General features: G+C 47.7%; 2 protein-coding genes across 5 annotated transcripts in view; both read right to left on the bottom strand.

The window, feature by feature from the left end:
- LOC114901581 (zinc finger protein 862-like) overlaps positions 1-2,525 on the bottom strand; it is a 23,022-nt gene extending 20,497 nt beyond the window's left edge. For 2 of the 4 annotated variants that reach the window (XM_029233469.1, XM_029233471.1), the window contains exon 1: positions 2,353-2,525. The gene's annotated coding sequence lies outside the window, so the exon portion shown is untranslated. Of the gene's footprint in view, positions 1-748; positions 1,044-2,352 lie in introns of those variants that run through there. The other 2 variants (XM_029233468.1, XM_029233470.1) reach the window with 1 other exon arrangement.
- On the bottom strand, positions 1,149-12,280 carry LOC114901582 (zinc finger protein 862-like). Its single transcript, XM_029233474.1, has 3 exons — positions 12,045-12,280; positions 5,855-5,966; positions 1,149-3,050 (listed from the first exon to the last, which is right to left on the bottom strand). Exons 1-3 carry the CDS (start codon positions 12,066-12,068, stop codon positions 2,338-2,340), a joined length of 849 nt encoding a protein of 282 aa, XP_029089307.1. The 5' UTR covers positions 12,069-12,280; the 3' UTR covers positions 1,149-2,337.

Here is a 12,280-nt window from a genome sequence, read left to right as displayed (position 1 = left end):
TGTCTGATGGAAAAAGGAGGCAAAGACAAGAACAAGAAGCAGATGCAGGAGAGGAGCCTCTTCTGGGAAAGTAATGAACAGCACGTGCTGTTCTTCATTCTCCAGCGCCTATAACCTACTGACGCCCAGGCCGACACCGCCCACCATGCTGGCCCCTGATGAAGCAGCCCCAGCACAAAGTAGAGGGCGGAATCCAGGAATCCTCCCGGAGGCCCTTTCTCGCCTCCCTGCCTTTGCTCACGCTGTCCCCACCTCTGACATGTCTAGATGCCCGTCCCTGTGCACCTGGCTTTCAACTCAGTTAAAATATTTCATACTCTGTAAAGACAGCCCTTATCCCTCCCTCGGATGCCTGGCCAAATTAAGTCACTCTTTTGAGCAGCCCCAGGACGCTTTTCCTGAATCTCTAATGGAGCTGGTGTTATTGCATAGTTTCTTATTATAGTGTCTGTCTCTCCCACAAACCTGCCAGCCCCTTGAAAGCAGAGACCGTGACTCGTTCACGTCCATCCAGCACGTAGTAGGTACTCAATAATGTTTGGTGGAAGATGGATGATGGGTGGGTGGATGAAGAGGAGATAAGGCACAGCACCCCAAAGCAGGGAGAGTTCTGAGACGCAGAGATATAAGCACTCTGCCTATGCACAGTGAGAGGGCAGAAATGGGAACACGACTACAAGCCACTGCTGCCCTCGTGGGTCCCCACGTCAAGTGATGGTGGCAAACAAAGGTCTACATGGATCTTTACCCAGGGATGCCAACAGCTCATAATTCATCCGCATCACGTCTCTGTACAGCTCCTTCTGCTGCTTGTCTAGCGTGCCCCACTCCTCCCGGGTGAAATACACCGCCACATCCTCAAACACCACGGGAACCTCCTCAAACAGCCCCTCTTCAGAAGGATCCTGCAACAAAGAGTAGCAGTCACTCAATACTCCTCTCACGTCAGACACCCAGCGTGATCCTTCCGGGGTCCTGCTCAAGGCCTTTTTCTCCTGGGAAGCCTGCGAAGAGGCCCCGATGCACTCTGAGGAATTCATTTATCCACCAAAAGTCAAAGAAGCAAATGTGTGTGGCCCAGAATTAGCAGGTAAAAACCAAACGAACCTCAGTGTTATTCTAGAAGGAAGGAATGATCCTTCCTCTTCTTTCCTGGAAGGAAAGGAAAATGCACTGAGGAACAGGGGTCTTGCAGAACCTCATGGCTGCACCCTGTCCTTTACAGCCCCAAGGGGCACCTTCTACTCATCCACGACGGCAAAGGTAGCCAGCTGCCTCTAGCAGCCCCTGCTAAGGTTCCCCACCAGGATGGGAAGGAAGAAGCAGTGAAAAAGAACTAAAGATGCTCATATTCAGTGACTAGGTTAACACACACTTTACTGCTAAAGGAATTCAGATTGTAAAAGGTTAGACCTGTTTATTAGCTTCGAATACTAAAAACTAGAAGGAACATGAACATGAAGGGAAATGAGCTTTGTCACTTTTCTGGATTCCATAAAAATTCGAGCTTACTAACTTTACGTATGATGTTAGGCACGCGGAACGTCTGAGCTCTTCTCATCGGAATACTAGAGGGGTTGCTCAAAGTGATTTGTAGCAAAATCCCGCTTACATGGAAGAGTTGAGAAAAGGGGCCAGATCTGGTTACTCAAGGATTCCAATTAATACAGTTTCTTTGCAGGACAATTTTCCAAAGAATTAGAAAATAAACCTATTTTATTTTACAAAATAAACCTGAGGTGAGAACTAGAGTCTTTGAGGGCCCACCAGTGCTGCAGGGAGCAGAAGGAAAGCACTGGGCTGGCGGTCAAGGGCTCTGAGGGGAGGTCACTGCCACAAGAGTCCTTGTTCTCTGGCTACGTCACTCCTCCCTAAGTCTCAGTTGTTCCCCAACAAGATGAGTTTAACTAGGTTTGCTCCACCCACCTCATAGCAGCATTAAAAACACTACATAAAAGGACACGTCTGAAGAAACTTTGCAGTGTTTAAAAGTGCTACATGATTTTGAAGTTAACGTTAAAAAATATGTTTACATTGATTATTTAAGAGCTCTGTGGCTGTTTTGTGGCTGTGGATTATTTCTTGAGTTCTGTGGTCGTTCTGGATTCTGGATAAAGATTACTGTTCTGAATTTAGGTGATCTCTTTATATGAGAAGTTAGAATATTCTGGTCCACTAATTATGTTTTGTCATCTGCCAAAAGGAGATGAGAGTAGGGCTGTTGTCACAAATAAAGGAGATAATTAATACATGCAAAGCACTTAAACAACACCCAGCACATTACAAGCATGTCAGCTTATGGTAACATTATACAGAATCCTTCCCCTTGAGCAATCATTATAAACATATTACCTGGCCACGGGGTTCAGGTGAGTCATTACACAAAACGTTAACGTCTGAGGAGCTGCGGATGTCGTCAGCAATTTGTTTTTGCCTGAAATCAGGAATGCGGTCTAGGAACAATGCAGGAATTGCTCCACTCCCTCCAGGGTCCTCCAGTGCAGCTCCTGAGCTGGGCAGGAGCTGGACCATGTTATCATAGATCCCCTGAGGCCCTGGAGGGTAACATATGGGATAATCTGCAGTGAAGAGGTGTCCCGGACTGGCCAGTACCTCTCTAGACACATCGTGGATGCTCCGGAAACGGGCTGCCCAGCTGGGGTCCCGAGCTGCCAAGGCCTTGACACAGAGCACATGGGCCTTGCTCTTGGCGTGGTATTTGAGAGTCTCCACCTTGAATGGTCCTGTGTAACCTTCTATTAACCTTGACCGTTTGTCTCTGACGGATGGGTACTCCCGGCAAGCCGAGCAAAAGAGAGCCGTCCGCTCCTCATTCATGACCAACCATGGGAACTGCGCAAACCATGCCTTCTGGATGGACCGGGGTCTCAATGGTTTTCTGCTTCTTCCTGTGCAGTCTCCCTGGAGGCTGCCACCCTCTGAGCTGAAATGCGAAGGACAGGCTTTCTTCTGAGGAGGCAGGTAGAGTCCAGCTTCTCTGGCAGGACTTTGCATGTCCATTTCTTCCATGAAGCCCATCTTGTTTTTTCCTTTAGAAAAAAGAAACACATGGAATTTTCTCTGAAATCCTATAGGTCGAGTCACTGCAACTCACAGAGGTGCTTAGATCCACGGACTATTAAAGCTGCAACCACACCCACAAAGTGACAACCTGCACCCGTGTTCTCTTCTCTCCAGTCCCCAACCCCCAGGTCCACCTTGCCTAACCCAGAAGAAACCAAATGGGCTTTAAGAAAACAGTTTTTTTTTTTAATATAAAGGACAGATATACCTGGCAAAAAAGAGATCTCTGCAACCTAAAACAGTGGCACAGTCTTCAGGAGAGCAGACTTATTTATGGATAAGAACACTGAACTAAGAGAAGGTAGGGTTAAAAAGGTAATTAAAGCAAACACCGCCACTGCACACTTGGCAGGAACCCCCCTCCTTGGTACCCCTGCCAGACAGGCGTCTGCACTTTGCTCATGTACCTTTAGAGCAAGAGAGCAACCTACCTTCCGGGCAGACAGTTTGGTCCCCAGAGTCTTCCTTGAGCTGCAATCCATCTTTGAGTACCTTCCCCTCAGGAGTGCTACTTCAGCCCTCTCCCACACCGCAACCCTTCCAAGAAGTGAAGAATCCCATGACGTCACTAAGACTTTTCTTCTTTAAGCTAAACCAGCAGTTTCTTTATTCACTCCTTGGTTGAAATGCAGCTTAGACAACTCTAACTCCTCTGGAGCCATTTATTATGCACCAACAAGTTCAGATGCCCAGTGGGCAAGGACTCAACAGTACTTTCTCCCGGCCAATGGACCAGTCAGTCTACGGAACTGTAGCCAACCCCGGAAGCACAAAGCTACGAGTAAAGAGTCAATGGGCTCAAAGTTAAGAGCCAAGCACAGGAGAAACAAACCGAAACAAATTAGTATCTGTGAAGTCTAGGGCTCCTTGTGGTCCATCTGAGATAAATCACAAGGGGGAGCAAACGTCCACAATTCGATCCATCGGGGAACTCGTTCCACCTCCCTTTTCTCCTGTAGAAGGGGCTGGGTTAACGCGCTCATCTTACACAATGACAGAGGCCATCTGGCCTGGCTCTGGGCAAGCCAATCCCTGAACAGGACATGCTTATCAAAGGAGAAAAGCAAACATCAGTCCCCAGGATTTAGCAGCCATCTGTTTATTCACCCATTCATTCCATGATTGTCTACTATGCAACCACATGCCAGGCATTGTTCTTGGTACTGGGACTACAGTAGTAAGAAAGACCAAGTCATGCCTTCATGGAACTTAGAATATATAATTACACGTAAACATCTACTCTCAGGTAGAAATAAAATAAAGGGAGATGAGAGTTTGGAGAACAACACTGGGGGAGGTGTGTATATCTTAGACGGGGTGACAGCTGGGGGAAGAACAGCATTCGTGTGTAATTGGTGGGGAACAGGGAGGGGCAGAGGATGAGACTGGAGCCTTGGGACCCAGCTTCCTGCTCCCTCCCTCCAGCTAAGGACCCCTCCCCCCGGGGGCAGGTCCGCACTCAACTCGGTGGAGGCTCAAGAGACTCCTCTGGCCCTGGACATTGGCTAGCCACTGCTCTGGCCCTCGCTCAAATTTATAGAACAGCTCTGCGTTGGCAATAGTTGGCCCTGAGTCAGGAACAGAGAGATGCACTGTGAGGTCGGATCCAGGTCACACAGGCTAAGAAGGTATGAAAACTATTGGTCCAGAACAGAGGCTCAAACTCAAATGCGGAGCGGGACCAGACAATACTCTGAGGAAACCAGGCAGGGTGTGGGAGGCTGTGGATTTGAACCCAGGTATGGGGTAGCTACTCAAGTCCAGGAGGGGCCGCCAGCTGAATACAGGGTCAGCATGGCCTCTAGACCATCCCAGTTTCCAACAGAAGCCAGAAATCATATTTCTATATGAAAACCCCCCCATGGCGAAATATTGACAACTTATTTAAATATTTTAAAGCCAAAGAAAAGAGATGAAAGAAAGAAAGAAAAAAAAGGTGTAGGCCAAATCTGGCCCACAGCTGCTACTTTGCAACTTCTGGTTTAAAAGAATCATTGGTTTTCAAACCATTTTTAGTAGGCAGTAAGACCACAACCCCTCCATCCACAGAGAGCTGAGACTGTTGCCCCCAGAGCCCTGAGGGGTCAAGAAGAAAAGAAGCAGAGAAAGGCATGGTGCATGGTCATCAAATTGAAATCCGAAGAGTACGTGTGCATGTACACATGATGAAATACATTCCTCTCTGTCCATGGTCTAGGAAGTCTACCCATAGAAGCAGAGAAAGGACATTCAGAAAATAGAAAAGATGAAAACTACCTACATGGGCACAAAGTTTCAAGTTGTTTTATTTCATTGAACCTCTATGACAAGCCTGTGAAGAAAGCAGCCAAGGCTTGAAAAGGCTAATGGGCTTGGTCAGTACCATGTGGCAGAGCTGGGACTGAGACCAGATTTCCAGGCTGCAGATCTGATGCTCGTTCCACCACCACCCACCACCTCCAATGTCCTCTGGGCACTGAAACAAAATCCACCCTGCAGTGCCACAGTCCACAGGTGGGGCTTCCCTTCTGGCACGCTGGGATATTCTGAAGCATCCATGACACGCCCAATTTCCCCACTTCTCTTGGCTAATTTAAGTGGAAAAGAGAAAGGGTGATGTGTGAGTCCGTGTGCAGATAAGTCAGATATGGGACTGAGTGGATAAATAGTATAAAGATGCCTGGGAAAAAAATGGGCGGATTCCAGAAAATTCTCAAGTATGTCATAGTCAGACATGGTTGGGAATGCTGACCTAGATTCAGGCAGTGGGGAAGTGAACAGGAGCCCATACCCAGTGGTGCCACCAGCTCATCAGAACCACGGATCTCCTTCTGTTGCTGACTCAGCAGCATCCACTCCTCCTGAAGCAAATACACCGTGATGTCATCAAACGTCACAGGAGCCTGCAAGGAAAAATGACACCAGCTAAGCACCAACTTCTTCCTTAATCTTCCACACCTGAGCTCACAACCACCTGAGGACACCGCTACTCTGGGAACAGATCAGACTGGGGGAGGGGGCGTTATCAATCCACATACAAGACCTATACCGCATTACTCTCACCCCCTGGGTGCAAGTCACAGCGGGAATAAGACCCATTCTTCTAGGAACAGCCACACACAGCAACAGAAGTGCCATAACGAAGGCCAGCTCTGGACTCTCGCACGCGTCCCCCTACACACCCCTCACCAGCCTTCGCACGGGATCCATTACTTCTCAGCAAGTGCGTCAGCAACAACCAACAGCACTTCTTTTGCAAAATCTTCAACGTGGTAAATCCTCACTTAGGAAGATGTATCTGATTTCTGGAAGTAGTCAACCGTCACTGAGAACTATGTCTGTGAATGTGGTCAATTATCAAGATAGGCAAAGCTTTAGAGCTGAGAACTGTATTCCATGGGGCTTATAAAGGAGCTCTCTCTGTTCCACCAAAAAAGGGCGAGGAAATTCAGAAAACGTTTCAGGAAGTTCTGGATTAAGATGGCAGATTGAACACGTACACTGAATTTTGCTTCCTCCTGTGAGTTTAAAAAGACACTCTCCCCCCGAAAAAAACTCCAAACAAAACACCCTCTAAGGACTTCCCTGGTGGTCCACTGGTTGAGAATCTGTCTTGCAATGCAGGGAACGCCGGTTTGATCCCTGATCAGGGAGCTAAGATCCCACATGCCGCGCAGCAACTAAGCCCGTGAGCTACAACTACTGAGTCTGCACACCACAACCACGCACCGCAACGAAGAGCCCATACACCACAGCGAAAGATCCTGCGTGCCGCAACTAAGACCCAATGCAGCCAATAAATAAATAAATAAATGTTTTTAAAAATTGTTAAAAAAAAAAAACACCCTCTGGGATGGACAACACAACAAGGGGACAATAGCAATACAATTTTGTTAACTGAAAAGCAGATCAAAAAGTAATAACTGAGCAGATCCAAGAAAATCATACCCTCAGCCAGCAGTGGGCAAATGGAGAAACCACCCGATTTACATTTGCTAAATCCTCAGAAGACTCAGGATCTGGCAGCCCCAGGAACCTCTGGCCTGGGAGTGAACGCAGTGAGCTTAAAATAATAAGAATTTGGGGGAAGCCGTTCGGAACAAATGCCTGCCCAGATCCCCTACACAGGCTCCAAGTTGGCGAGTCCCTCCCTTCCACATGCTCGGAACGCCCAGTTAGAATTCTGCTTTTCCACTGTTAAGCGTCAGCAAACAACTGGACTACCAGACATCTGAGGAAAGGCTCTAACAGGTCTGATAGAGATCAAAACAGACAGGAGATGAGAGAGGGTGAGGAGGAACTGAGGAAATGGAAGTGGGGCATGGAGCAAAAAACCTTTAAAAAACAAAACTGTCATCAATAGCCTCAGAGAGGTAAGGTATTGCAGCCATGAAAACAGCGGCTATAAAAGAAACAATCGGAAAACAGAATCTGTTGCTGTTTACGCTTTTAAATTTCATACCACCAACATTTATCAGCTAGTCAAAGAAATAAAAAAATAAATAAAACTATCAACAAAAAGGAAATCCCCGGGCTTCCCCGGTGGCGCAGTGGTAGAGAGTCTGCCTGCCCATGCAGGGGACACGGGTCCGTGCCCCGGTCCGGGAAGATCCCACACGCCGCGGAGCAGCTGGAGCCTGTGCTCTGCAACGGGAGAGGCCACAGCAGTGAGAGGCCTGCGTACTGCAAAAAAAAAAAAAAGAAAAAAAAAAGGAAATCCCCGAACCCCCCAAAATAACATTTTGGGAAATAGCATCCTTGGAGTAAGTATAAGTCCTTCCAAAGTGACAACCCTGGAGGGGACACAGGCATTTCCATTTGTAACAAGTTCTAGGACATTTGTTTAAAATCGCCTGTAATTTTATACTCAAACTTAAAGCACGTGAAATATCAACTTCAACATAGAAGCTTCTTGAGAAAAACAGTACAGATAATTCTTATCAGTCACTATTGATTTGTACATTTTAAAGTAAGTTGAGTATTTTTCTTATGAGTCAATATATGTTTACTGCAGAAAATTTAGACAATAAGCAGAAAAGATGTTTTAAGATCACCCCCAATCTCCTTACTGAAAAACAACTACTATTGACATTTGGTATGTAACCTTCCAGTCTTTTGTCTATGAATATGTATAAATGAACAGTCTTAAAAACAAACATGGAATTGTACGGCCAATGTGTATTTTAAATAACTATTTGCTCTCCGAGTGTCTTCCAAAGCAAAATGTGATGATAATTGCAAAAACCTGCTGCAGGATGGGCTCCACTAAGAGCAGGCGGGTGGACAGGAAAGAGGTACACACAACATATGGCCTAAGGAGAGCCATTGTGGGGAGCGGGGAAGAAAACCCTCGAGATTATACTGAAGGCAGATCCTAGCAGGATGACCGTATACCAGGACTACAGGGCAAGCTGTTCCGATCAGTGCAGGTTAGAGTTTGTGACCAAGGGCAAGCAGGGTTCCCTATTCATTCCCACCCACCCTGTCTTCCTGAGGGAACAGGTGGGCATAATGAAAGCCAACAGACCCATCACTTTATGAGGGCCGCAGGGATGAAGAGTATGGCCAGGGCTGAATGTTTAGATAATGAAGAACTGTCTTCCCAACGAGTACGCTCAGCCTTGAACCTCTCTTTTAACGAGTATTTACGGCAAGAGCCTCCAGACGCCCGCAGTGTAAAGGAAACACAAACCTGCTTGAATGACAGGAACTTCCTACCTGCATAGAAAGCAAGGACTATCTCTGGATGTTCAACTTTACCGATTCCCACTGTCTATAAGGCAGAGCTCCGAGTTCTCAGCCCAGCACCAAGTCCCCTGGATCTGAACCTAACTTACCTTCTTAACCTCAGCTCTAGGTATTGCCCCACCTGGAATCTCTACTACAGCCAGATTAGTATAATTGCAATCACTCGGACACTTCCCTGGTGGTCCAGTGGTAAAGAATCCGCTTTCCAATGCAGGGGACGCAGGTTTGATCCCTGGTCGGCACGTTAAGATTCCACATGCCAAGGGGCAACTAAGATAGCGTGCCACAACTACTGAGCTGGCGCGCCTCAACCAGAGAGCCCGTGTGCCAAAAACTAGAGCCCACACGCTCTGGAGCCCACGTGCCACAACTAGAGAGAAGCCGGTGCACCGCAACGGAAGATCCCGCATGCCTCGATGAAGATACTCCGTGTGCTGCAACTAACACCCGACGCGGCCAAAAATAAAATAAAAAAAATAAAAGATTAAATTGCAGCCACTCAACCTATCTTGTACCTTTCCTCCCTCTTCACACCCAGTCTTTACATTCCCTGACTCTGCCTACTTCCTCACACTCACTCATCAAGTTCCTACTCACATTCCATCTCTTTCTCGCAAGGGACTTCCTGCCCACCTAGCCCAAGCACTTCTACTTCTCCCGAGCAAGGAAGGCTTTATACCCCTCGTGGTGCCTGGTCCACAGGAAGCCTATGCTGATCGTCGTATTTTATAACCCCCTTCACCATCACCACCCCTTTCCCCACCACCACATTATACAGAAAATATTTCATAGGCATTTAATTCATTTTTTCATTCAACATATTCTACTTGTTTCTGTGTGCTTGGAGATCCTAAGATATAAAAGACACTATCTCTATTTGTCAACGAGGAGGTGACAGACAACTGTGATATAAGTGCAATAATAAAACTGGGGGGTGGGGTGCCAGTGGTGGCTAGGAACCAGGGATGTTGAGGCAATAAATACATACACAGTAAATACTCCTACTTGGCAGCAACGACAATAGTCTCCCAGAGGGCACATGAGGTGTCAGACTGCAGTGCTCTTCACAGCACCCATACCTACAGCAAAAGGGCTCCTGTATGAGATGCTATCTTGACTCATTCATTCAGAAAATACTGAGAACCTATTACATGCCAGATACTGCTCCACTAGTGTAGCTGGGGATAGAGCAGACAGTGAAGTCAGCAAACAAATAAATGTGAGAATTTTATATAGTGACAGGGCTGCGAAGAAAATAAAACAGGATAATGGGTTAGAGTGATGGGGAAAGGTCTTTGTCCTCTATCCATTATTCTGCCAATGGCAAGCCAAGATACCCCCCACTTAATCCAACAGGCTAAGACTGCTTTTAGTTAATAAATATCACAAAATAGCATCTAAGGAAGATTCTAATAATACACCAAGCCACTACCTCAGGTGGACCCCCAGTCTTCCAGCTTTGAGAGAAAAAAGTGATATTCAGAATGGAACTTTAGAACAGCACAGCTATTGCACCCAGGCCTCAGTTATCGTCACTCATCTGCAATACCTCTTACACTGCTAGTTTGTTTTGCAATTACTTTATTTCATCTTTGGATAACATCCTCATTCCCTAGGTTAAAAAACTGATGTACCTGGGAAGGGTGTCCTTTTGAGACACCTTACAATCACGATTAGAATCAAGGGTGAAATTTCCAGTCCCCAGTGTTTTCAATTAGTGGTTGGGCCTGAAAAGGACATAAAATGTCTCCTCCACCTCCCCAAATATTTGTATTTCACTCTTCTCACACCAAAGGCTAAGAAATCCTACAACTGAACAGAATACCTTGAAATCAACCTCAAATCACTAATTCCACTTTTCAGTGCCAATTGTGTATAGCCCTTCTTCTACTGCATTTTGCTCCCCCTCTGTCCAAATTCAGGTTCAGTCTAAACTAAACCTCAGGATATTACCTGAGGGTGTGAGCCATTTCCTTTACTTTTTTGGTATCCCCTAAAGTGCTTAGCATGAGGCTGGCATGCAGTTCACCTTCAATCTTTCTCTGGTTAGGTTCTGTTGAGCTTTATTGTCTTGGACTGTTTATAGGTTGTTTCATCTGGAAAATGCATCACGGTAGCTTGTGGAGAGGATGGAGTACGGAAGAGATGATTGAGCAAGGAGTAACTTCTTTTGTAATTCAGAGTCCTTCCCAGTCTTTCCAGGAAAAAGTACAGCATCAAAATAACCTCACTATCTTTTCTGTCTTTTGTCTGTTGGACAACCCTTCCAGGCTTGTCCACGTTATTGAAGTGAAAACTGCGGGAAAGCTCCTGGAGGAAAGTAGTCATTTCATATGTACTTCCAGCATCTCCATCAACTTAAATCACGGATCACAAATGTTTATTAAATGAGCAATTTTTTTTTAAAGGAGAGACTCAGTATGCACTCGAAAACTTTTGTTGAGGAGGTTCCCTTTGTGCCAAAGAAGAAACAATCCTCAAGAACTGGTATCAAATAATATCCAGAACGATCTCGGTCCCCAAAGGCTGCCAATGTCTCCGAATCAAGTGCGTGCGACCACGCTCGTCTTTGCTGACACTGACTCCGAGCTCTAGCAATCCTGTCAAACCCACTTAACTCTACCTTCAAGCACTTTTCCCCACCTTTTCTTCCAATTCACAGCCTCTTGCTCAAAGCCTGAAGCAAGTTTATGAAATATGCTTCTAAGCAATACTCAGAAACTCCACGAAGTAGATAAGCTAGAAACAGAAATCGGCAAGAAATATGCCAGATGCCTTGTCTTTTTCTTCTCAGCCCTTTCTTGGGAAGGGGGATCCAGGCAGGGCCAAGCCCTCATCCTGCCTCTCGGTGATCCCTATGCCTGGCTCCCAGTGGGGTCCGATCCAGCCTCAAAGCCTTAAAACACGCTGGGCCTCTTCCAAACGCCAGTGGTGGTGTGGGAAAATAGGAAGCACTTTCGCACTACTACACTGAGCGGGTCACCCACCCAGCGTCAACCGGGCGGCGGCTTGGCGGAGGGCTGCTAGGCCAGCCGCGTGGGGAGGGAGCGGAAGGCTGCGCGGGACTCGCCCGGAGTCGGCCGCCCAAGTGCAGAGGAAGAGGCGGGCGAGCGGGCGAGTCCTTCCCTGCAAGGCTGGCTCATCTGCGAGGACTCCGCCCGTACCGCCCGCCTCGCCCAGATCAGGGATCTACGGGAGGGGAGTGGGCGGCCCCAGGGCCCTTCCAGGCCTACCTTCCCCGACTCCCTGGGCTCCATGGCCCTGCTTTCGCTGGCCCGTGCTGACCCCGCCACGGCCTCCAGGCCGCCCCCTCCCCCCGCGGCCTGGCCTGAGGATGCCGTAGCCGCGACCACCTTGGGGACCGGGTCCCCCGGAAGGGAGGGCGCCCCGGCGGGGAGGGAGCGCGGCCCGGAACCAGCTGTCCCTGGTCAGAGGGCGCGGTGGCGCTCGCGGAGCCAGGAGAGGCGCG

The sequence above is a fragment of the Monodon monoceros genome, unplaced genomic scaffold (assembly GCF_005190385.1).
Source record: "Monodon monoceros isolate NGI ecotype Baffin Bay Population unplaced genomic scaffold, NGI_Narwhal_1 Super_Scaffold_2, whole genome shotgun sequence".
NCBI classification, from domain to species: domain Eukaryota; kingdom Metazoa; phylum Chordata; class Mammalia; order Artiodactyla; family Monodontidae; genus Monodon; species Monodon monoceros.
The sequence above is the reverse complement of the archived record's forward strand: the minus strand, read 5'-3'. Positions and strand labels throughout refer to the sequence as shown.

Coding starts and splice junctions, on each gene's coding strand:
- LOC114901582 (XM_029233474.1), bottom strand. CDS start 12,068: ATGGAGCCCAGGGAGTCGGGGAAG. Junction 5,967..12,044: donor AGCCCAGGGAGTCGGGGAAG/GTAGGCCTGGAA, acceptor TTTTCCTTGCAG/GCTCCTGTGACGTTTGATGA. Junction 3,051..5,854: donor TGAGCTGGTGGCACCACTGG/GTATGGGCTCCT, acceptor TTTTTTCTAAAG/GAAAAAACAAGATGGGCTTC.